The following is a 26,861-nucleotide window of genomic DNA, read 5'->3' as shown; positions in this document are numbered from 1 at the left end:
TTAGGATTATTATTCAGAGACATTAAGTGCTCGAGTTTTACATAGCTGTTTTGTAATGGTATTGATACTTAAACTCAGTTCCACCTGATTTTCAAAGCTCATACTTTTAAAAGTTTGCAATGCATTTTTCTCTCAACACTATACTTATTCATTCAGTATATAGGGACACATCACATATGCATATATTATTTGTACTGCTAAATAAAGCTCATTCTTTATGTTACATGCATTTTCAATTCAAATCTACTCAATCTAATTCAGTTGAATTAAGCCTTCCTGAACAGTACCACAAGTTGCCCATTGTTCCAGACACTGACCAAAAGGCAAGGATGGTGCCCCTTAGACTTCTTGTCAATAGTTGGCTATTACTTTTTCCTAATTTGTCTTTATCTTAACTTTAACCCGAGTTATATCTGAATTAGATGGTTATGCTGGGTTGGGATAGTGTGAGACTCACGTTGTATTTGACATATGTTACAGTTTGCTAGGAAAGGCAAAATTAAATTTCATCCTACACAAAATCTGTGTGCTACAGTATATTCTACACATGATAAGTTTATTGATCTTCTGTTTAAACTTTTACATATTATATACACTGTGGGTGTGTGTGTGGTTTGGGTTGCATTTTTTACTTCTACTGCAAAACATCTATTTATCTAGTATACACCATCCAAAATATGGTTTTGGGAAAGAAATAAAGAAGATAATCCAAAGTTATGTCTTTTCTTTCTTGAATTAAATGTCTGAGCTACTTATAAGATACTAATAGAAGAATCACAATGTGATTCCTTCTGCTTAGATGTGTTTTCCATTGCCTGCAATAGTGGGTACAGAATTGAAAGCCAATTTTGTAATTTGAAATGACTTTCTTTGTCTAGTTAGTGACCTCCAGTTTTGTATATAAACAATCCTTTTTGAAAAGTGGCATGTACCCTCCCAGGAGTCTGACACAAGCTCTTATTTGATTCTTAATATTAACTTGAAGTAGAAGACAATACAATTCCCTGTTTTTAGAGAAGATATCTGGGGCCCAGAGTCCAGACAATGTACAAACATCACAAAACTAGCCAATAGAAGAGCAGTTATTCAAATTGGGATCTCTGCCCCCAGCCTGTAAGTAGCTCTGCCTCCCTTCATCCTTCAGTGCATGTAGCCTTACAGATCCTGGAAAGCTCCTGATGGCGTCCTTCTGGCTAAACTGTGTAGGGTTTTTTTGTTGTTTTGTTTCTTATGCTGCTCTGTTTATACATTATCATGCAGCTCATCTACGTAATTGTTTCCAAAGCGAACTGCTTTTACATTATTGTTCCAATTATTAATAAAACTCCCATTATGCATAAGCCATTTTCACTTATGAAGTGCTTTGTTAAACATTTTAACTGATTAGGACAGGCAAATACCAGCAAGGTAAATATTCTCCTTCTTGCTAACAGATTAGCTGCAAAGCTAAGAGACTTTCTAAAGCCAGAATGTAGGTTGCAATAACTGTGACAAAACTCATCCATTTTTGCTTCCTGTTCTGGTATCATTGCTCAGTCAGGGACAATTGTTGTCCTGATCTTTCATATGTCTGAATTATCATAAAACACTGACCCCATATTTACTCATCCTTGACTCTAAGAGAATTTTCTTGGAAAAATAGGTGCATTCAGATATTGCACCCACTGTTTATTGCCAGAGAATGTTATTTGCAAATGACAAAAATTAACGTTCTAAAACAGAAACATACAACACATATTGAAAAAATGTATTATTCACAAAAAAGGCAAACAGACTTTGGTCTCCTTTGCTCCAAGTGGTAAAGTTTGCTTTCAATTTTCTTCTATACTCTGGGATAAGTTTCATCTGTCCCTGCCCCCTCTGAAGGCTCCTTCTCCCATTCAGAGACTGTCGTTGGAAATGACAGCCTAAAGAGTTTGGGAGTCTCTTTGGATTCCTTCAACATACTTCCATCGCTGTTTTCTCATTAGAACATTTATACTTTTGTGCCTCAGTGGGAATGATCAATTATTTCAATGTCAGTAGTGGTAATATTACCCCTAAGATTTAGCAATTTTCAAAGATCTTTTAACTTAATTAGAGGCATTTGTTGTAAATTGAATTAGACCTGTTAAAAGTGCAATGTGTTATATTAAAATTATAATACCCATATTGACCAAGGAAATACAATTTTAAGGGGAGAAGTTGAGTTTAAAAATACTAACATCAAAATAAACTTGTGAGTTTTTCTTTTCATTGTATTTTCTAAAAGTTGGATGAATTGATGCCAATTTTATCCAGAATGTTTTGGTAAATGTATATGTACCATTATCTTTGTAAAAATAATATACATTTCTCAAAAATACTTGAAATAATGAAGACAAAGCAACAGCAGATTTGCGCATAATAACATTGTTGGAATAAAAGACTGATGCCATTTGCAATTAATTTATTACTATTAATCCAGTAATCAGCACATGGTTATTGTATTATAATAATTTATTTTTGATTAATGCTATTTATTTTCAAATAAGTGCTACCTTATCTTGATATATCTTAGCTATTTTCTTTTAAACATGGTGTCATGATGAACTTGCTCAAAGAGTTTCTACCAGTCAAATCATTATTAAACTTTTCCCAGCTGCCATTCAGAAAATCCTGGTGATGGCTTCCAAATTTCTTTAAAAAACAAAAACAAAAACAAATGCATGCTTACATTTGCCTCTTATTTACTTATATTACCTTTGTATAAATTTAAGGAGTACAAGTATAGTTTTATTACATGGACATAACGTGCAGTGGTGAATTCTGGGCTTTTAGTGTATCCATCACCTGAATGATGTACATTATTGTGCATTATGTAATTTTCCATCTCTCCCCCAATGTCTTATGTACAAAGCAAATAAGTTGGCATGAGCTGTTCGAATATTGAAATGGATAAATTAAAGGAATGGGTCAACTGAAGTTGATCATAGTTTTAACTGAAGCCATTTAGAAAACCAATTATTTTTAAAAATTAGTTATTTAACACATATTCATTTTTAAACCCTTACAATGCACAAGAAACAATGCTAGCACCTGAGAATATAGCAGTGAATAAGACAGACAGTTCTAATCTTCATGAAGCAAAGCATCGCTAACTCACGGACATCAGTTTGCATTTTAACTGAGTTCCAGTATAACTTCTGGTGTATGTACGTGATTTGTAAATCTTCTTCCCTTTGACTTACCAATCCCCATGTTGTTAGAGTGGCATGAATTATGGAAATGGACAAGTTTTGGCATCAGACTAAAATCCAGTTCAAATCTAGATTCTGATTGTGCTCTATTTCTTGATAGCCGTATGATCTAAAGCAAGTAATTTGAACTTTCTTACTTCTTGTTTCCTCCTAGGTAAAATGAGTAGTATCATGTGTTCTCCAAGGTGGCTCTGTAAGTGACATATAATTTATGAAAAACTCCCAAGAATATTAAATGTGTAATAGTTGTGATTATTATGTCAGTATTAGTGTCTATGCCAAATACTCTCACTTAACTTGAAAATTCTTATCCAGGAGGGAAGTGAACAAAGGAAGAGGGTTCTATCTTTTTGTTTTGAGTTGGAGTCACTCTGTCGCCCAGACTGGAGCACAGTGGCATGCTCCCGATCACCACAGCCTCCACCTGCTGGGTTCTGGCGATCCTTCTGCCTCCGTCTTCCAAGTAGCTGGACCCACAGGCACGTACTACCATGCCCAGCTAATTTTTTTTGATTTATTACAGAGACAAGGTCTCGCCTAGTTGCCCGGGTGGATCTCGAACCTGCAGGCTCAGGCAATCCACTCGCCTCGGCCTCCCAAAGTGCTGGGATTACAGGCTGAGCCACCCAGCCCAGCCGGTTCTGTCTTGATTAAGTGGGGTTGTAGCCATCAGGCAGCATATGGGGGAAATTCACTTTAACAATTGTCAGTTGTTCAGCGTCGATGCAGAAGATTCCTTCAAAAGAGAAATGTTATATCAAACCTAGTCACCAACATTTTTATAATTTTTAAGTTCCACATAATTTCCATTTCCATCCTGTTGGCTTCTAGCTAACATGGTTATGACTTTAAATTTGTATTTCCAGTTCTAATATCTCTAACTTCACTTCCATAAAGATCATCTTGAACAAATTCTCTTGGATATACCACCAGCATTTTCCATAAGGAGATCAGTATGAACTTATATTTTTCCAAGTTTTCTTTTCTTCCTGACAAAACACCTTTTTTCTGATATATTCAGTCACCTGTGGATGAGCTACCAAGCTAGAAACTTTGTAACTATTTTTGAATCTTTTTTCAGCCCCTATATTCAAACAGTCTCCACATGGTGTTAATTTTGGTCAAAATTCTCTCAAATCTACCCATTTATCTCTGTTCCACCACCACTCTAATTTCCTTTTTCTCAAAAGGGCTGTTAATCACATTTGAGGATGTTATGGGTTGAATTGTGTCCCCTACCCCTGCCCAAAATGTTGATGTCCTAACTCCTAGTACCTCAGAATGTGACCTTATTTGGAAATGGGGTACTTGCAGATATAAGTTAAAATGAGGTTATATTGGCCCTCAATCCAATATGGTGGGTGTCCTTATATGTGCAGACACAGATACACAGAGGGAAGATAGCCATGTGAAGACAGAGGCAGAAATTAGTGTTACACTGCTACAAGCCAAGGAATGCCTGGAGCTACCAGAAGCTGGAAGAGACAAGGGATTATCCTCCCCTGAAATCTTTGGAGGGGAACATGGTCTCCCTCCTTGAGATGTCAGGCCTCCAGAACTGTGAAAGAATAGATTTCTGTTGTTTGAAGTCACCCTTGTTGTGGTTATAGCAGCCCTAGGAAATTAATACAGCGGGCGAGACTTCTTTCTTGTTTGGGACTTTAAGGAAGCTTAGTGCCTTGGCCAAACCTCATGTTATTGTGACAACAAAGAACACCCATGCCCATATATCTGAAGACTCCAGAGTTCTGGCCCTGATTGGGTAGTACCCATAAGCCATTAACTAGGTCATCATTTTTTCTGTCTTTTAGTTTGGACCCTCTCAAATATTTATTTATCCTGCAGCCAGAGCAATGTTACCAAAACACAAACATGTATACTACTCTCTGCTCTCTACCTGCAAAAGAAATACTTCAAGGGCTATGATGGTGTCAGGATAGTGTCCAAGCTCCTTAATATCGTAGGTATATAGTGACCAAGTCTCTTCACAGTTGTTCGTATGTTCCTCTGGCTTCGTGCTCTGTCACCATCTTCTCCCACTTGAACTTTCTCCACCCAGTTGAACTTGTTTTTAGTTTGAGAAGCAGGACTTTATTCTTCTGAGAACTGTATTTGGGATAAAATGCCCGCCCAGCTTTTCTGCCCACCTGCTCTTCTTATTTGTCTCATTCCTCTTTACCTTACAGAGTTCAGAAGAGAAATCTCCTCTGGCCCATTTAGAGATAGGTGTCCTATGTTTTCTCATATTATTTTGTTTCATACTGAAGCACTTACTACACTGGATTTTAGCCCTGTGTTTTATTTGTTTTTTTCACTTGTTCCTCTCTACCAATAGATGAAAAGTTCTGCGGGTGGTGGCGATGCTGTTCATTGGTAGAAATCCAGAATTCATCTGTGTTAGTATTCTACTGCTGCTGCGACAAGTTATGAGAACTTGTGACTTAAAGCAATAAAAATTTATGAGGGAAGACCCCCCTAAAAACTGGAATTGTCTTTTGGAGGGTGGATCCTTGTAGTACACTTAGAATTTGTTCTTCCAGATCAACAGGCAACCAAAAATCTTATCTGAAAGTTTTGAGAAGGTTGTGCCCAATTTGCAGAAGAAACGTCCCAAGTTGTGGCAAATAGATGACTGGTTCTTTCACCAAGGCAACACTCATGCCCACACCACACTGAGCGTTCGTGACTGCTGCACCTCACCCTTTCTATTCACCCAATCTTGCCCCAAGCAACATTTTATTGTTTGTTTGTTTCTCCAGATGAAATAGGTGAAACAAAAAAATAGCAGAAGCACTAAAAGGCATCAAAATTGGACAAGTTCAAAAACTGTTTTGTGCAATGGAAAAAGCAACTTGATAGGATATTGCATCAAACATAGAATACTTTGAAGTTAGCTGAAGTTTAAACATGTAAGAATAAAGACACATTTTTTAATATATAGATTCTGGGCTTTTTGGGTCCCCCCGCATATTATTTTGCAATTCTGGGGAGAAGTTTGAAATGTGTCTCACTGGGCTAAAATCAAGGTGTCAGCAGGGCTGCCTTCTTTCTGGAAGGAAACAGATCCTCCTCTAGAGAAGGATCTGTTTCCTTGCTTTTTCCAGTGTCTAGAGGCAGTCCTCAGTCCTTGGAGCATTCCGTGTTCAAGGCAACAAATTTGCACTGTCTTCACACTACCCTTTTTCTGGCTCCTCCTCAGGCTTTTTGTCTCTTCTGCTTCCTTCTTTCTTTTTTAAAGAACTCTTGTGATTACATTGGGTTCATCCAAATAATACAGTATGTGTGTGTGTATATATATATATTTATTTATACATTTAATATATTTATTATATATTTATATATATATATTCATTTTAAGTTCAGCTGTTTAGCAACTTTAATTCCATCTGCAACGTAATTCCTCTTTGGTATACAATTTCACATATTCACAGGTTCCAGGAATTAAAGCATGGGATATTTAGGGGCCTTTATTCTGCCAGTTGTACTATCATAAAGTCTGACATGCTATATTCATTTAATGATGATCTGTTGGATGAGTGAGTTGTTCCCTACTCAACCAGCTTCTATAAAGAAAGAAACACTTCTTTCTTTCATGTACTAGGTAAAGGTGCTCACCTGCAATTCGCCTAGAGTCCTGGGGTTTCTTATTAAAATGACTCAATAGGTGACTGATGAAGAGCCCTAATAAAAACACTGGACACAGTAGTTAGAAAATTCTTTGTTACCAATTGAGTTAACTTGGGCAAGTCACTTAACTTGTTTAGGTTTTAGTTCAACTTCTGCCAATGTCTGAGGGCATATGATGAGGTCTTCAGCAGTAACATGCGATGACTATACATGCTTCTTTGATACCTTTGCTACTATGACTCCCTGAAAAACTATTTAGTCTTAGAAAGTCTCAGAAATCACTGACCATATCCATGCTTAAAAACTTGCTGATGAATGGTATATAGTGGAAAATAAGAAGTAGCCAAATGAAAGAATTACTTACAGATGATTATAATGAAAAAAAAAACCCTAACACTTTAATTTAAAAAAAAATGCTAATCTAGGTATGTTTGGATTTGCCAGAAAGAGAATGTGAAAATTGTAGTGCCATCTATTGGTAGTAATTTTTAAATAAAGATTATTATTCACAGCTGCTGAGTGATGTGACAAGTCTTCATTGTATTCATATTTCTAATGTTTCCTGTTTACTCTAAAAGAGAGTTTAAGAATGCATTTCATGCTCTTTTAAAAAAGGAATCTTGGTCTTTGTATTATCATTACACTGATAGATCGTGGAAATCTTGTTTGATTTCAGGTCTAAATTAGGACTAGGGAGAGAAGGGGGATATATGTGTGTCATATGAAATGTGGCTGAAGTTCAGAGAAATAGCTTTCATTTAATAGCTGAATACTGAATGACCTCACCATTCTTCTCCCCCTCTGGCAGCTCACCCCGTGAGCGATAGAGAAGCTGTCTGCATGAACTGAGGAGTAGCTGCTGGCCCCAATGTGATTTTGCAGTGATCTGTGTGCTCTGTGGCTTCCATCATAACCAACAAATCAATTCCCACTATACGTATTACACACCCCAGTGGCAGAGGCCATTTATTATCCTTTTGATGGTCATACCCTTTGTACATAACCAAGAAAGATTGCAGAGGAAGGCAGGAGCAGTGGCCATGTGGATGAAGATATTCTATAATGGCACAGCCTTTTATAATGTGCCTTGCATGTTACAAGAATAAAAAAGATGCTCTCTTTCAAGATAATTTTGAAACATGGAAGGAGGCTTCTTTTAAGAAAAAAATACTTAAAGAATGATATATGGAGAGAGTTGTAGATGTAATTCCATGGAAGTACCCATTTAGATTTCAGGTACAAATTCAAAATGACTAAAAGAAAAGCACTGTCTTTTTTTTTTTTTTATCATAAGGCCATTATTAATACGATTATACCTGACTAGCTTTGTTCAAATAATGAGCTTTTTAATATTTCTTTTATTTTTGACATTACCTAATATCAATTGATTATTTTGTTGATTTCTAGTGTTTCAATATATATGTTTTAAAACTCTGAATGATTGATTCAAGGTTTTTCTTAATTTTTTGAATACATTTGCTGTGGTTATTATTGTTAAATAATAATAAACAATGAATTGTGCTGACTAGGAACAAAATCACTAAATATTTTAAGTTAGATATAAATGGTACCTAGCAAAATTTTAGTGTTATTTGTCCTAAATCAAAAGTCTGGTAAACAAATATGTCCATCTGAATGTGGGTAGGAAACACTTTATTAGTGAAACTAATGGTAAATGTATGACTTTTAGAAGGGTTTTTACCATTAGAAGGTTCTGTGCAAAAGCATTTAAACTGCTTAGTTATTTACGTCAATGGAAATTTTGGAAATTTCCAAGTCAAAGAAATCTTTTCTGTTTTGTTTCATTTGAGATTTTCTTGTATTTTACAAACAATGCAATGCCAAATCTGCACCTGATTTCTCGTTCCCTTTGAAGAACTGTGACAGAATAATTAACTGAAGAGATCATGTATGGGATATTTTGATTCAGCAGTATAGAAATTTCTGGGTTTCATTTCACGTGATGGTAAATGTAGTGAGGTATTCTGGAATTCGTCTATGAGAGAGTTAGTCCCCTGACAATATTACTGTATATAAACCAGAGCCTCTTGTGGTCTGTTTCCTGTTTGAATGCTCTTCATGTGTGTAATTGAAAAGCATGCTCAATGCAAAGGCTGAAGCTGGCTTTCAGTTAGGTGATGTTCCACACCTTCATGGTGAAATACACACAAGAGCAACAAAAGGAACTGTCAACGTCATGTTTGGAGACATGTAGTTTGGACTATAGACCAAAAGGCTGTAATTACGGTTTAGAATTCTAAAGGGGAAGAATGGATTTTCTCTAATGTGTTGGTGCTGCTGTTTTTGTTAGTTATTTTCTTTTTTTCCTCCCAAAGACTCTTGTTGCCATTATTTATCTTCTCTTCTCATGGTATAATTGTCATTAAGTTTGACGATCTTCACAGAGAGATGAAATTGTTAGTGTAAAATCTTTTAAATATGTCTACAAATTTCATTTTTACTCTATCCCTAGCACTGCTCTGCCATGCTGTGTTTAGTCACTAATCACTGAACAACTTATTCTTGTACTAATTTCTCCTTTGGTAACATGTTTATTATTAAGACTATTTTTGGTTGAGGAATTTACTAAGTTATTCTGGAAAACCTTTCTAGAATAAAATTAGGCAAGTTAATATAATAATTTAGAGCCTAGTTATTATAAAGATTGATTACTGGTTTGATAAAACACATGGTAGATACCAATGATATTTAATTAAATAACAAGTATTTGTATATCCACATTTGTATCTCTCTAAGACAATCAAATCAATCAGAATACCATTTAGACAGGTTTCCCTCATTTATTGTGCTTGATAGAAGCCCAGAATAGTTCAAAGTAGCACTAGGAAGTATTGGAATAGAATAAAGAAGGAGAAGAAACAGATTGAGAGTTCCTTGTTTTGTGAATATACCACAGTGATAACACTGTTCACATGATTTTACATCTGCCAACCTAGTCATCATGCTGCCCCTGGGTTCCAGGTATTATTACTAGTTTCTTTTTCCATATGAGGGAAAAAAAAGGCATAGAGAGAAATTATACCCAGGTTGTCAGATTCCAGTTTTTAGTTATGCTATGGCAACTCCACGTATTCTTGAAACTGTGTGGAGAATGATTTCTGATTGTTCAATTATTTTCAGATGCCCTTAATGTTAAATATAGAGAAGAAACCAGAGCTAAATCAGAATTCTTTGTATGAGATCATTTTATATTTAGATTCAACATGAAATACCAGTATTGTGTTAAGGAGTAAAAAAGTACTAAGTTATACATTCTTATTCATAGATTTTTAGTGATATATCAGTAACTCATTTCAGTTTTAAAAATGATATAGTTGATCTTTATTGCACATAATTAAATCTAATTTTAATAAAGAGATATCATTGTGGGTAGGTGAGACAAGCAGGAATATATTATAGATTTTACCGATTTTCTAAAAATTAAGTTTACTATTTATATTAATTTATTTTCAGGTTTCTTTTAAAGTGTTCAATTATGGTAGAATACATATTATGTAAAATTTATCATCATAATCATTTTTAAGTGTACAGTTCAGTGGTAAGTATATTCACATTGTTGTGCAACCAATCTCTAGAACTTTCTCATCTCACCAAACTAACTCTATGTCGTGAGATGGCAACATCCCATTTCCCTATCCTCAGCACCTGGCAACCCCCATTCTGCTTTCTGTTCCTGTTATTTTGACTACTTTAGATATCTCTTCATGTAAGTGGAAGCATAGAGTATTTGTGACTGGCTTATTGTCCTTAGCATAATGTCTTCATCGTTCATTCATATGGTAGCATGCGTCAGAATTTTCTTCTTTTTTAAAGCTGAATACTGTTCTGTTGAATGGATATACCCCATTTTGTTTATCCATTCATCTGCCAGTGAACATTAATGTTGTTTCTTCTCTGCCTGTTGTCAATAATGCTGCTATGAACATGAGTGTGTGCATATCACTCTAGTCCCTACTTTCAATTGTTGGGCATATGTCTTCAAAAATCTATTGCTGAATCATATGGTAATTTGCTTTTTAATTTTTTGAGTTCATACCATACTGTTTTCTACAGTGGATGCAACATTTTACATTCCCACTAATAGTGCACAGGGATTCCAATTTCTGCACATCCTTGTCAATACTTGTTATTTTCTGTTTTTTTAAATAGTAATCATTTTAATGGATGTGAAGTGACACCTCATTGTGGTTTTCATTTGCATTTTCCTAATTCATGTTTCTTTGTGTTTTCCATTAGTCATCTATTATAACAAAAAAAGAAAATAGTTTTGAGTCCTAAGTATCGAGAAATAATTTCATTTGATTTTACTTTCTCAATGTCCTCATTATTATTTTTAAGATATTTGGCTTTAAGTCCTGACTTCATCTGTTGTTTCTTTGTTTGCAGCTGCTCTTCGGTTGCTCATAGTAGATACGGAGAATTCTCCAAGCATCTCCACTTTGCTCTGGTGTCAGTGTTTTCACAACTTCAATTAGCTCAATGGCAAAGCCAGGGCTTCTGGTACATTATCCTGCTGATGGCTTCTCTCTGGTTCCTGAGGCTCTACCTGCATTACCTGGGCCAGTGGCTTTTCCTCCGGGCCATTTCAATTCCTGTTACAAAGTGAGTACTTTCGCCCTGAAAGTCAAGAGAATGCATTTTCATCTCAATAGGACAAATGAAAGTACAAAATACCTCTCCCATCCTTTTACCTTAAGACCTCAAATGCAGGTATGATTTGAAAAGACAAAAATGTCTTTATCTAAGAGCAAGGACTTCTATTACACTTATAGTATCATCTTTTGAGCCTGTATATACAAATACATAACTGGTACATCAATATTTATTTGAAATTTAGCAGATTCAAATATGTTCTAATATCTGGGCAGAATCCAAAAAGGAATTTAGCAACAATGTTTTATTCTATTTTGATTTTATCAGAATGACTTAGGCTGAAGGTATTTTAGAAGTAACATAAGTGTGATTTATCACCTATACGCAGAGAAGCAAAGATTGCTTCTTCTGTAAAATGATTGAATTCAAACAATTACCAAACTCAAACCCAGGCAGCTTTCTGGGCCATTATCCTCTGGAAAAAGATGACACCTTAAAGGTTATCTCTCCATAAACATGATTCCATAGATACTATAGATAGACAAACAGATAGATTTCAATACAAGTAAAATTCATTTTCTCAAATGTAGATGGTGCAGATAAAAATAAAGAAGTGTGTATAGTTTCAATTAAGAAGATTGTAAAGAACTTTAAGTATTTATAAAAAAGAATATATGTGTACATTTATATATATGCATACACATATAGTTTTAGATAGTCTCATGAAATTAAATCACAAATATATGAATTATGTTATAGAGTATGCAGATTTACATATATTAAATAACTGAATTTTCAAGGGTAAATTTTTACGTGGATATTTGCTTGCTTCCTCCCTTCTCTCTTTCTCTTTACTTTTTTCAGGGTTTCCAAAGCAGAAAAGACAAAGGTTAGTTTGGGCTAACAACTGCTTGGGCTAGTCGTTTCTTTGCTTTTCACTCTTTTATTATTTAATAGAAAAGGAAGCACTATCTTTATTAGTTGTTAATAAAATAAGACTGCAGAAAATATCTTGACAGTCTCGTTTAGCTAATTTCTTAGGCAATACAGGACATAAGATATGATATGATATTTTGCTGGCTATTTCCTCAGTCTGCAGGTTTGAATCACACAGAAACCTGTGTCACATCTTAGCTGTGAAACATAGCAATAACAATACCAGTAACAAGCATTTCTTCCATTCTTATTCTGTCAGGCACTAGGCTAAGCAAAGTATGTACATTACTTCATTTGACATTCACCACAGTGTAAGACTTCCTTTGAAGCAAAGGCTAAAGAGTGAATAAAATAAATAACTCCTTTTAGTAGAGAGCTGATAAGTAGAATTCACAAGCAGGATTAATTATGGAACAGCTTTACATAGGCTGAAATTCAGGGGAGGGAAAGACAGTGCCAAGTTGCCAAAGCAAGGCTGCTTAAATGTCTGTACTTAGACTGGATTTAACTCTTAGGTACTAAGATAGTGTCAAGCTGATCATTTTAGAACAACTAGGAAATATGATATTTTGATTGTTAGTGGTGGTAATGTTACTGCTATTGTATTGGGAAATCTAGCTAGAGGAATCACAAGTAAAATTAATCAGCTATGCTAAACCTCCAAAGAATTGTTAGATTTACATCTATTTCTCATTTCTGTTAGAGACTGACCCCTTAGAAAGTCTACTGGTATATTTTGCATTTTTAAATATATTATTAAAAAGTACTGTGTGAACTGCAAGGAAGCTCTTAGTTTACAGAATGCTCTGCTCAATGGCTCAAATTGATATACTTTCTATGGTTGCAGGGGATGCTTACAACAACAATAAACAGCATAGATTTTGCCTTTTCCTTAAAAGGAGATGTTGAGATGGTACCAAGGGGTCAGGAAAAGATGAAGACTTCTACCACTTAATTTTGGGGTACTATTAAGTGTCAAGTTTTCTGTATTTTAACCAAAAATATCACATAGTTCTTTAAATTGTTTTGTATACTTGGCATTTTGTAAAATTCCTCTGGTTTGTATGTGATTGCTTTGTTTCCTTCAGATTCCAGTTTTCCCTGCACACTGTTGAGCTTTGCTACCCAATCTCTTCACTTTACATTGGAGAAGAGCTGACTGTAGTTGTGGTGGGGCCTTTGATGCTGAATGCAGTCCTACTTCTTTTGGTTCTGATCAGATGGGGCTGTCAGCTACTGTTTGCCTCCTGCCCTGATGTCTTGTCAAAATTAATCATTACCATGGGACTATGGACAGTTCTAGACCCATTGGCAGTGTTTATAGTGGATACTCTCCTGGGGGTAAGTCAAATAAAATAATCGGGATGTGAGTCCTTGGCATAGAATTTAGCTGTAGTGCATAAATTAGTTGACATGGAAAGTTTCAATAATGATAAACATTCAATATTCATCTTAAATTGAAGTTAGGTTTCTCCTCTTAAAAAAATATGATTGTCTAATATAATCAAATTAAGTGTAATTTTAACTATCTTAAATAAATGCTTACAAAATATATAGGAAATCATGTTGGAGACCAATTCCAAGTTGGTTATCACATTTTCAACATTATTACAAAGAAACTTTATTTTGCAACATTTTTGGTAATGTTTTCTAATAGTAAGGATTTTTATAGGCAAACTTTGCAAAAAAGTTATAGTAATTTCTTTAATTGTCTAAGTGACGTATCTGCTTTATGATGTAATATATTTTCTGTAATAAATATACTTGAGAATAAAAGCTTTATAAACATTTCTAAGTAAAAAATAAATTTTATAACATTACCCCATAGGCATTTATTTTGACTTTTTGTTATGATCTTAAAGTGACAAGCATTGTGAATTTTCACCCTAAAATATACAGTTTTAGGATTTCATGATTACAAATGATGTACTAAAGAACATAATAATGTAACAATAATAGTCATAATGATTCTAATATTTGAAGGTTGCTTTGTATTTTTCAAGCACCTTTACACAATATATTTAATTGCATACTTACAGCAACACTGTAAGTTAGTGGGGCAAATATTCTTCTCATTTTACAACTGGGAGAAACCACTCATAGAATTGCATGACTTATCTGAGAGGCCATATAGCCACTTTACACTGAACCTAGAAGGAGGGATCCAGATTTCTCAATTCTGAGGCTGGTGTGTCTACCATTATGTTAAAATCTGTACTTCAAATTTGCAGTCAATATATTGTTTTTATAAGTCAAATGCATACTATCCAATTTCATAAAAATGTTTAAATTACTAATGAATTTGAGGGCTACAATTTGAGGCAAAATTGATGTGAAAATTAGTGTGATTGATTACAGTGTTGAAATCTCTAGTTACTTTGAATTTACAAGGCCTGAGATTTCCTAATAAGTGTTATTGGAATGTGCTGATTCTCAAACTTTATTCTGCATCAGAATCTATTACAGGCTTTGGTAAAACACAGACGGCTGCTCCCAATTCCTCAAATTTTTCTTTTGGTAGGTCTGGAGTAGAACATAAGAATTTGCACTTCTAACAAGTTCCCAGATGATACTGATTGGTCTAGGGAGCATAGCATGAGAACCACTGACATCACAGCTGCATAGGAAAATTCTGATGAGTGAACTGAGAAGACCCAGAAATGGCCACATAGCTTAGAAGATTAAAAACTCCAGCACAGGCAAGGTTCAGTGAGCCATCATTTACTTTCTGGCCTATTAGCCGTGACCTGCAACCTGCAATTTAGCAACTAAATCTAAGCTTCATTTAAGTTGCCAAGTGCTTTAGGTTAAATTATCAAAGCAAAATTAAATATATTGGCAAACAATGGGGTAATTCAGGTAAAAAACAGAGTCATCAAATTTTTAAAAAATTTCAATAGGCAAAAGAAGAGAAATCTAAATTTTAACTAGAATTTTATGTTGTAGACCTGGCCATAAAAACAGATATAAGAAAGAGAGCCGATAAATACTATAAGTAAATCAATATGAATACATATTTATTTATAAAATTATCTCAATTAATGCAATAATATTTAACATCCGATATAGTTTTCTTCTTAAGAGGAAAATTAAAAGTATACGTGTTTAGACTATATTCATTGTGCCAAGCAGATCATAGACATTGGGTGTTTTTATGGACTCTATTTTAACTGTATTTGAAATTGATTATACTATTGATAATGTGCTTTTAGAACTAAAGACAAAATTGCCTTCCAAGCTGTATCCATGAAAATATTCCACATGTTGGGTGCTACAGTAGGTAGCTGATGTCAGTAGAGCCTGTCGCTTTTTAATCTATCTTAGGTCACAGTATACTGTAGCATTGCTTCTTAAAATTTAACATGCTTGCAAATCATCTGGGGATTATATTAAAATACACATTCTGATTCAGCAAGTATGGTCTGAGATTCTGCATTTCTAATAGACTCTTGGGTAATATCAGTGATGTTGATCCATGGACCACACTGTAAGTAACAAGGTTCTGGACACTTTATTGAGAAGTCCTCTTTATCCCTTCACTTTGCTTCTTGTGAGACTGGGCTTTCACTCACTGAGGATTTCTGGGCTGCCCTTAACAAGACTAGGGTCCTTGAAGCTGAGTCCATAATGTTTCTTTAGATTTCATGTGAGAATTGCGACTGCTTATTTCTGAGTGGAAATGACCTCTGCTAGAAATGCTTAGAACTTTCTAACCAGTGCCATTGTTGACTCTAACCAGATAGATCATCCAACATTATTATGATCTAAAAACTGTGCACATTGATCCCATCAGTGTATCTCATTTCCTAGTCTCACTGCTAGGAATTGGCAGTAGAATCACATGCCATGAAAAGCTCATCAGTACTTGAAAGGCAGGCCACTCTGTGAAACCTCAGAACAACTGAACATTCCAATGCATGGCTGAAGAGGGAGTCTTTTGAGTCAGAAGTGTTATGCATCCTACTCCATCTCTAAGTTTTCTTCATCTTGCCGATTCTGAGGAGCTGGAGACAGCTGAATTCTGTCTACATTCTTACATCTCTCATTCTCCAGGCTGGCAGGAAGGAGACTATATTGTTGAGGTTTGTCATGCAGGAGATTTAGAGAGGAATGCCATCTGCATTCTGGGAGGACCACATCCCATGACGTCTCACAATTCCTCCCAGATCCCTGACTTGAATATTGAGTAGACAGGGGGCTGGGGCTTGGCCTCATGCAGTGCCACCTGTGAAGCCATTGGGGGAACATGAGCAGCTGTCACTATGACCTTCTGAGGTATCCTCAGAAGGATGTTTGCAGCCCTTCTGGAATGGCTTTTCTTATTCCAATCAGGTTCCTTAGGCAGATAAATAGCCAATCGGTCCACTGGATTCAAGGCAGCTAAAAAAGTGGGCAGACTTCATTTACTCTGGTACCTCCGATGTAATCTATAGCAATGTAGCCTTCAGTGTGAACATCTCAGAGCCAGTTTAGAAGTCTGTAACCAGGTGGAGGCTGACTTGGATTCTAATAGATGAGTAGAGCATGCATATCTTTCTCTACTTGGAAAGAAAAGCCAAAGGTGTGTTCCAAATGTGCACACATTATTAACTCTTAAGTTCCAATTTATCTTGTTTCATTGCAAATGACATCTACTTTTGCTGTCTTTTAAAAACCTCTAAAGTTGTATGTAGTCCATAGATCATCAATATTGGAATTCCCTGGAAAATTGTACAAATGCACTTGGACATGTCCACTGATTGAATTAAACTATTTACCTTAATATGTTCTCTAGGTGATTTAACAGCACACTGAAATTTGAGAAGTACTGATTTAAAGCCATGGTTGTTGAAATGTGGTCTTAGGACACAGGATTAGCATCATTTGGGGACTTCATAGAAATAAAAAATCTCAAGTACTGTACCAGGTCTACTCAGTCAGAAACTCTGGGCAGGGGTTCAGAAATATACATTTTAACAAGCCTTCCAGGTGATTCTGATGCTCATTAAAAGTTGACAACCACAGTTTCACATGGGATTGCAGTTGTCATGGATTGAATATCAATCATGAGACTCAGGTTGCTTGAGTTCATACCTCCAGGGCCTTCAGCACTTCCTTCCTACTCCTACTCTCAAGGTTTTTAAAAAATACAGAATAAAAATGGCATTATTCCTGCCCTCAAAATAGTAAGGTAAGAATAAAACACAAGAGCAAAAATCAAACAAAGTTTGAATGCAAACATGTCACTCAGCAAATAATTCTTGAGACCCTATGTCTTAGTTTGTTGTGTGCTGCTATAACATTATGCCTGAGACTGTATGATTTATAATGACTATTCATTGGCTTATAATTCTAGAATCTGGGAAGTCCCAGATCGAAGGACCAGCATCTTGTAAGGGTCTTCATGCTGTCTCTTCCCCTGGCCAAAGGACAAAGAGAATGAGAGAGCAAGAGATCAAACTTGAAGCTTCAAGCCCTGCTTTTTTAAAACTCGACATTAACCCATCCCTGAAGGTGGATCCCTCATGACCTAAACTCCTCTCATTAGACCACACCTCCCGACACAGTTGCATTGGGGATTAAATTTCAAGCACATGTTTTTGGGTGGACACATTTAAACCATAGCACTCCATTATGACTGTGGAATAGTAGGAAGATCACCAAGTTGGAATCAGGGTGAGCTTTAGCTCTAATACATGTGGGTCATATGAAAGATTAGAAACTACTTTATTGGCATAAAATATATACATTTTTGCTTCATCAATGAATCCAATATCTATTACGTTACCTTTAAGAACAGCAGAAAGTTACTTATCTGGCAGGGGAGATACCATGATCATGAAGGTAATTTTCCCAGGGCAAGGCACATACCTTGCACGCCGGGTGTGCTGACTCCTGTGATTTCCCCAAATGTGAGAAACTCGACTACATAATTTATGATAGTGGGGAGACTGCATTTGCATTCTCCCCTGGTTTCCTGCTGTTTAAAAACAGAAATGCTGGGCCATTGCTTTGTTAAACTCTGCTGTCTCCATGTGGCCCTTTGAGCTATGACTGCCATGTTTCCTTAGTTTTGGCCCCCTCCCCACCTTTGGGGAGGTGAACCTGCTTTCTCTCTCTTGCTCTCTGTTTAATTTACTTTCTAAATAAACTTTTCTTGGAAACTTAAAAACAAAAAAAGAACAGCAGAAAGACAAGAGCTAAAATAGGAGAAATGCGTAGGAACACTCCCTACTTGCTGCCTAAAGTGCTGGCAGCAGATCCACATTCTGCAAGGTAGACTGATTAATAAAAAGTAGAAAAATTAAAATTTTGGGGTAGTGATCACAGAGGTAGTAGTTGAGATTTGGAAACCTTGAATTCTCTGAAGTTACTGCCCAATCACTAAAGGATATTTTGGTCTAGGAAAAACAGATTAATCTTTGTAGTCCTCTGTTTTCATCTACACAAGTGATTTGGATATGCTTAGTTTTTAAAGTCCCATTTAACTTATATTTATATAATCATCCATTTTAAAATTAAATATTTTTCCCCCTCTCTTTTGCATTGGAGGAATGATACCTTACTTTATACTTACAGTGCATATTCCTTCCACTTGATATCAGCAGAGTCACAAAGGACATTCATATTTTATAAAACTCAAAGCTCAAAGATGTCATATGATGATACTGTAGGTTCTTAGCAATTTATATATATATATATATAAAATTTTTTTTTTTTTTTTTTTTTTTTTGAGTTGGAGTCTCACTCGGTCACCCAGACCGGAGTGGTCAAGGCCACCGCAGCCTTGACCGGCTGGGCTCCGGTGATCCTTCTGCCTCAGCCTTCCGAGTAGCCGGAATTACAGGCGTGTGCTACCACGCCTGGCTGATTTTTTGATTTATTGTAAAGATGAGGTCTCGCTGCCCAGGCAGGTCTTGAAACCCGCGGGCTCAGGCAATCCACTCACCTCAACCTCCCAAAGGCGCGGGATTACAGGCTGAGCCACCGAGCCCGGCTATATTGTTTTTAAAGACCTCATTGCTTTGCATGTATTTCTAATTCAATGTGGAATACGTATTTTCTTGGCTAAAATAGGGGCTTATTGTTAAATTCACCCAATGTAAACTTTGGTTTTTAAACTCACTAAGTAGCCTGATAACTTTTTTATAAGTTTCTAAAATAAGCCATCTCTTTTATGCATAGCACAAATTAAATTCCTATCAAAACTGCTTCAGAAAGAAAGGAATCTTTCTGCTATTATATTTAATTTCTTCATATCTTGTGCTCATTAAATTCAGAAGTTAATAGTACATAAATAAAACATAGCTTTTACTTTATGAATTGCTTGTCGAGTGCTTGCATTTAAAGGCTTAGAGGGAAAATGAGAAAAATCTGGTAAACCAAGTGTGCAAAATCCAGCATTTTCCCTCTACCTTTGTGCAACTGAAGATGTGGCAATCTTCCGTACCTAGATTTCATATAAACTCAAATTATAGTGTCATATTGTCTAAGTGTATTTGTATTCATTTAACTTGATGATCAGTCTTCCCATTCTTATTTTATTCAATCTGTATTTTCTTTTGTCAGCGGCTTACACATACTGAGGAGACTCCCATAGCTGATGCAGCAAAGCTCTACTGGATGTTTGTAAGAACCATGAAACCGGGCATTTTTGGCGTGGTGATCACACTGCTACTTTATATCCTCCTGTTCATCATTTCTTCTTTGATTTTATATTTGTATTGTCTCAGGTAAGGTGCTTTAATTATTTTGTTCTTCAGAGTGATTGACCTCCAGTCCTGAGAATGTGGTTAGAGAAGAGTACTTAGAGCTGTCCCTACATCACTACAATAGACATTCCTGTAACACTTGTCCTGAAGTGCAGCAAAGAAACTATCTGAATTTTAGGAAAATATTTTCCCCATAGTAAAGAGAGCTATGTTGCCGTGCCAAACCAGGGACCAACAGGAAACAAGAAGTCATCTCTTATTATCCAGTGACATTGGGGAAATTTCCTGGGAAGTGTCTAAAATCCTAATTTCTCCTTGTTCCAACCTGCTTTCTTTCTACACTTCCTACCCCTACCAACATCACCAATGATGACTCATCCATCTGTGATCTTGAATATCATAAGGTGTGGCTTGCCAGGTCATCAACTTAGCAAGTGATGTGTGAATGTGAAGAAAGGCAAGTAAAGCGACAACTACAAGGCACTATAAAAGTGTTTGGAGGAACTTTTACTTTCTTGATTGTTTTCTTTGCTGTACAGGTGATTTTTAGTTTGATGTAGTCCCGCTTGCAAACTTTGCTTTTGTTTTCTATACTTTTGGTGCCAGATTCATGAAATCATTGCCAATACCAATATCATAAAATTTTTCCTATTTTTTTCTAGAAGTTTTATAGTTTTAAGTCTTATGTTTAAGTCTTTGAGTTGATTTATGTGTATGGTAGACAATAAGGGCCCAATTTCACTCTTTTCCATGTAGATATCCAGTTTTCCCAGTACCATTTGTTGAAGAGATTATTCTTTCTTCAATGCATATTCTTGGTACCCTTGTTGAGGATATATTGACTGGATATGTATGGATTGATTTCCAGGCTCTCTATTCTGTTTACCGGGCTATGTTCACCTTTATGCCATTCCTATTCATTTTAATTGCTGAGCTCTATAATATAATTCAGCAACCTCTCATCTGGGTATTTTTCCAAAAGAACTGAGATCATGACTTCAAAGAGATCTTAGCATTTTTGTGTTCATTGCAGCACTGTTCACAATAGTCAAGGTGTAGAAACAACCTAATATCCATCAATGGGTGAATGAATAATTTTGCACACATATGCAATGGAATATTATTCAATCATAAAAAATGTGCACTATGTAGCAATGTGGATACACTTTGAAGACATTATGATAAGTGAAATAATCCAGTCACATAAGTCACATAAGGACTGCACAGTTACACATATATTAAGTATCAAAAATTGTCAAACTCGTAGAAGCAGAGAGTTGAATGCCAAGGGGAAGGATGGAAAAGGGAAATAGGGAGATGCCATTTAATGGATATAAAGTTTTAGTTCTGCAGGATGATTAAATTCTAGAGTTTAGTACAATATTAGACATATAGTTAACAATACAGTATATTGTGGTACAATATTAGACATATAGTAAACAATATAGTATTGTGCACTTAAAACATTGTTAAGAGGGTAGATCTCATGTAAAATGTTCTTACCACAATTTTTAAAATAGTGCCAGAAATAGATCAATGCAGGGATCTTCAGGACCATAGAAAAAAGGAACCAACAAAGGTCTGGAGGAGGTTGTGGGCAGTATCAAAGACTTCAGGGAATATCTAACATTTAGGTAATCTTTGAAACCTTAATGTATTTGAGTTATAAGCAAAGCAGAGGCAAGCATGTGTGCAGGCAAAAGGAAGGTGTATAAAACCATGTGGTCTTGAGAAAGTCATGATATAGTTGGCAAATCAAGTGTGTTTTGACATGGCTGCTGTGTAGGATATAGGAAGATGGTAGTTGGCTGGGATGAGGTTGGAAATGGTCCAGGACCAAATGCTAAAATAATTAACTAACATACTATGAAGCCTGAACTTGTTCTAATGGTTAAGAGAAAACATTGAAGAATTTAGAACCACTTTTGATTTTAGGAAGATCATTCTGATAGTAGAGGGAAAGGTGGGTTTAACAGTGGCCAAGGTGAAAGCAGGAGAATCTAGCTAGAAAGCCATGTTGAGGGTCTAGGCAAGGAGTGTCAAGAACTTTAAAGAAAATGACATGAAAAATGGAAAGTTGGGGCATATTTAAGAAATAATTAAGGGACAATGTAACTTGTGGGCTAGTTGGACATTGAAAGGGAGGAAAAGGATGACATTTAATATAACCTCAAGTTTGGAGCTGGGCAGATGAGGGGATGGCAGTAGCATTCTCAGAGGTAGGGATTAAACAGTAAATCATTACAAGAGTTAGATAAAAAGTTAACTTTTCTTTCATGTTAACCTTTCATATTGGCATGTTTTGAATATTTCCAAGGGAAAATATTACATAAGAAGTCGGGAAGATAAGTGTGGAGCTCAGGGAACTCAATGTAGGTGATGGATTTGTGACAGTTGATGTCTTGAGCTTCATTTTCTTACAGGGTAGAGACTAAATCACAGTGGGTTGAGTGAAGGATATGATGTAGAGTTGGTACTCAGTACTTTTTTTTGTAGAGCTATGCTATAAATGGAAAGTTGTTAGAAAAATATATGTTAAAAAGAGTTCTTTTAAAATATAGATGTGTTTTTCATATGTTTCTATGCAGAGATAAAAATTATAAAGGGAACAGAGATATTGAAAATACCTAAGCAAGGAAGGATAATTAAAAATATTGAAAATACCTAAGCAAGGAAAAGGTCTCAGAAGAAAGGAAGTAGAACTCAATGGAGACAAACCTTGCATTTAGGAAAAAGATCTTGTCTTTTGATGTGATAAGGAAAAAGGTAAATGTAAATGCTTAGAGGTTTGTGGCCGGGTGCTGAGGGAGTTCACATGTGATAGTCATTATTTTCTGTGAAATAGGAGGTGAACTCACTCCTCAAGTCTTCCTTCAGTAGACTGATCATTCTCTGATGCAGCCCTTAGGTCACTAACATAGCTGTAGTAAAATTGCCTAACTCTCCAGGGAATGTGTGTTGCTTTGGCACAGGCTTGGTTTATATTTTGACATGTCATAAACACTGCATGTCATCTTTCCATAGCACTTACTTTCTTGGGGAAGGGCCGAAAGTCTTTTCTGATCACTCAGTTTTCATTTGACCACTAACTTGTCGTATGGCCCTAGGCAAGGATGTTCATTTGCTAGATCTTAGGCATTTTCTTGTGTAACATGTTAAAAATAACATGTATGTGTAGATCTTGATAGCAGGCTCCACATGAATACTAATCACTCTATTACTTAAAATGATTGGGGGTTCTCAGAGACGTTAAAGAAATGTAATGGTATGACTTGTAGTTTAAACTGTAGTAGTATTAAACAGTAGGATTAAAACATTATTAGATGATATTCTGCACAATTTATTTCCACATAAATACAACCCTTCTCACTTAAAATGAATGTTTACAACCATACTCTTTATTGTCCGAGGTCTACATTTTTATTAACTAGATGACTTGTAAATTATAAAAAATTAAACACAGAATTTATGCACCAAATAACTAAGATTTAATATTTTGCTACCTAAAGCAAAAGGGTATGTGCATTAAAATACTCCCCCACCCCAAGGGGACGTATGGACAGGAAGAGGGGGAACTTGTGTAATAAATGGGGAAATGATTAAAGAAAAAACAAAGGTAGATAGAATGCCTGGACATCATAGAGATTAAACCTGGAAAAATTCAGGAAAAATAAACAAATCTAGTTCACTCTCTCAACCCAGCTCTCATTGTCTTCCATATGTAACCTGTTCTGCCCAAACTAGGCATACTTAGTTACCCCAAGCAGGGTTTGCTTGTATTTTAGAAGCAGATGCTGTTAATATTCCTTAGGATAATAATAAAATTATGCTAAACTCCCATGGGGAAAATATCTGTATTTTCCACATGAATAAATAGTTATTCTAATATATCAGCTGAAAAATATCTCTCCTTACTGCTGTGTGTAAAGTATCTTTCTCTGAAATGGCAGAATGAAGCAGCACTGCCATTTATGAAGCAAGCACTGTCCACAGCAGATGCATCCTGTCAAAGAAGTGGGGCTTTGCTCTTGCATAACAATAGTCAACAAGACATAGAAACAATAAAACTCATCTTAGTGGAAAACGCCAGTGTGGATTTGTGCATGTTGACTGATTTAGGTTAGCATCCTTAATCAAAATATTAAAGCAACAACCCTAATTCTTTTTGGGCTTTTGGATCAGTGCTGTCAACACAGAAGTGATAATGTGACTAGCATGATAGGAGCACAAAAAAGATCAAGTCTGTAGTGCTAGTTGCTAATGAATTTTGTCTAGCTCTGGGCACTGGAAGCTCCACAATATGGGACTGGCTGTGTAGGCTCAAGATTGAACCCTATTGAGTTTTGGCTGATTGAATCTCATTCCTCCAAGAACCTGAGTCATTTCTTGCTGAAAGCTTTCTGCTAGAAAAATTCTCACTCTCTATAGTTCTGAAAAGAGAGTTGTCTGGAACACCAGCTCATTGCCTCTGTGATGGGTACAATTATTTGGACTTGACTTTGTAGTTTTTTAAAAAGCATTAATATTTAAAATTTTTTTCTTATTCTAGAAAAAATACTTGTTATTTATGAAAAAATTGAAACTACAGGAAAAAAAATCAACAAATTAAAAAACTCCAATAATCTCTTATCTAGAAAAATAATTATTAATTTTTGGTAAATTTATTTTGACCTTTCATCCATATATATATGTATATTTTTCAGAGTTGAAATTATGTACTGTAAGTACAACTTCACATGTTGATTTTAAACTTGATATTATATGATAAATATTTTTATTTTCTTACTTCATAAGCATTTAATGCCTACACAATATTTTATTCTGTAGAAGCAGTAGAAAATATTTAAGTATTTCTTTATTGCTAGGCAATAGATGGTTTTACATTTTTGTGCATCTTATAAATAATTCTGATGAACAACTTAGGGCACAGGATCTCATCCACATTTTAAATTATTCTTTGAATAGAGTCCTAGAGGACCTAGAAATATTGGTTCAGAGGGTATGATGTTTCTGAGACTCTTGATAACTATTGAAAAATTATTTTCTAGGGAAATTGCATAGATTTATACTTCCACAGTAATACATGAGGGAATTTATCAAACTGTTTTCACATCGTATGTTAACCTCCTAAAATTTAGTATCAGAAGTGGAATATCATCCTTTTCTAAATGTGCATTCTTTTGTTTACTCATTACCAAACATTCTTTCTGTTTTTTTGTTTTGTTTTGTTTTGTGTTGAGTTGGAATCTCACTCTTTGTTGCCCAGGCTGGAGTGCAGTGGCATGCTCATGGCCACCTCAGCCTCAACCTGCTGGGCTCAGGTGATCCTCCCACCTCAGCCTTCCAAGTAGCTGGAACTACAGAGATATGCCACCACGCCTGACTAGTTTTTGTGATTTATTGTAGAGACAAGGTCTCACCAAGTTGCCCAGGTGGATCTCGAACGCCTGGGTTCAGGCAATCCTCTCACCTCAGCCTCCCAAATTGCTGGGATTACAGGCTTAGCCACCGCACTCAGCCCACCAAACATTCTTAATATGCTTATTATTCATTCATGTTTTCTTTTCTGTGAATTGCCTTTTAAGTGTCTTTTTGCCTTCATTTCTATAAAGAATTCAAACGTTTTTCTTACTCAGTTGTATGAGTTTTATATATATATTACCAGTATAAACTCTTATGTCGTATTTTAACAGATATTTTCTCTGCTTACTAATTACCTTTTAAATTTATTTATTTAAAAAATAGTTATTTAAAATTCACATAAAATACTTTATAACTTCTATGACATTTCAATAATTTCTAAATTAACAAATAATTCTTTCTCAAAAGTTTTTCTAACTATTTACCTTGATTTTTATTAAGTTTTAAGTTTTTGTCACTGACTTAATTATCATAAGCAATGGAAAAATCATTTGGTATGGAGAGTGTCAAGATCTAAAAGACTACCTTTTATCTTTTAGTTCACTGATGTTTTCTATAAGTGGGTATTATCTTTAGATATTTACTGTTTTGCTGTTTTATCTTATCAAGTTTTATTTTAAGTAATTTCAACTCTTCATTTTGTGTTTCCAGAGTGATGGACAGAGTGAGCTTTTTTTTTTCCTAGAAATTCTTTTACCAAAATTTCCTTTCTCCAAGCTTTTATAAATCACTATCTGCAGACATTGGCATAAGGGAGAAACTGTGAAGTTTATCTATGGCTCTTGGAGTGTTGGCCTTGTAGCTCCCTTCCAAATAAAACCTCCATTGATATCATATGGATCCTTTAGCTCTAAATTCTTTAAGTAGTGCAAAAGATCAACATGCACCTTACATATTTCTTTATAATAGGCAGAGAACAAGATATCACAATCAGTTGGATTTGTTTAATCTTTTTATAATTCTGGAAGCTGTACACAAATCTAAAAGACCGGTCTGAGTTAATTAGTTTTGGGGGGTGCTTATATCTTCTTTTTTTTTCATTAATCAGTATTTTTTATTATGGTTTTGTGGGGTACAGTTAAGGGTTAGGTGTACAATTACGTTTCATTCAGGCACCCTGTTGATAAGAGGTGTTTTCCCATCCCCCGACAGATATTTGCTACTGTTAATCCCATCCCCCTCCCCCCATAGTTTCCCAGTACCATCAGTCATTTTCTTATAGTATTGCATTGGATGTTCAAGGTCCATTATATGAGTGAGAACATGTGATATTTGGATCTTTGTTTCTGTGAGAGGTCACTCAGTATTATAGACTCAAGTCCCATCCAGGTTGCTGCGAAATTCATGAATTTTG

At 35.5% G+C, this 26,861-nt stretch overlaps 1 protein-coding gene across 1 annotated transcript in view; it reads left to right on the top strand.

The window, feature by feature from the left end:
• The window catches only part of LOC103274104, a 242,774-nt gene that overhangs the window by 124,729 nt on the left and 91,184 nt on the right, over positions 1-26,861 (top strand). The window contains exons 6-8 of the mRNA XM_021719309.1: positions 11,253-11,468; positions 13,484-13,736; positions 19,944-20,107. Of these exons, the coding sequence (XP_021574984.1) occupies positions 11,253-11,468; positions 13,484-13,736; positions 19,944-20,107 (633 nt within the window). The remainder of the gene's footprint in view (positions 1-11,252; positions 11,469-13,483; positions 13,737-19,943; positions 20,108-26,861) is intronic.

This window comes from Carlito syrichta, unplaced genomic scaffold, assembly GCF_000164805.1.
Source record: "Carlito syrichta isolate Samal-C Ts95f unplaced genomic scaffold, Tarsius_syrichta-2.0.1 Scaffold314379, whole genome shotgun sequence".
In the NCBI taxonomy this organism is placed as follows: domain Eukaryota; kingdom Metazoa; phylum Chordata; class Mammalia; order Primates; family Tarsiidae; genus Carlito; species Carlito syrichta.
Note: the sequence above shows the minus strand (reverse complement) of the source record. Positions and strands in the feature narration are given on the sequence as shown.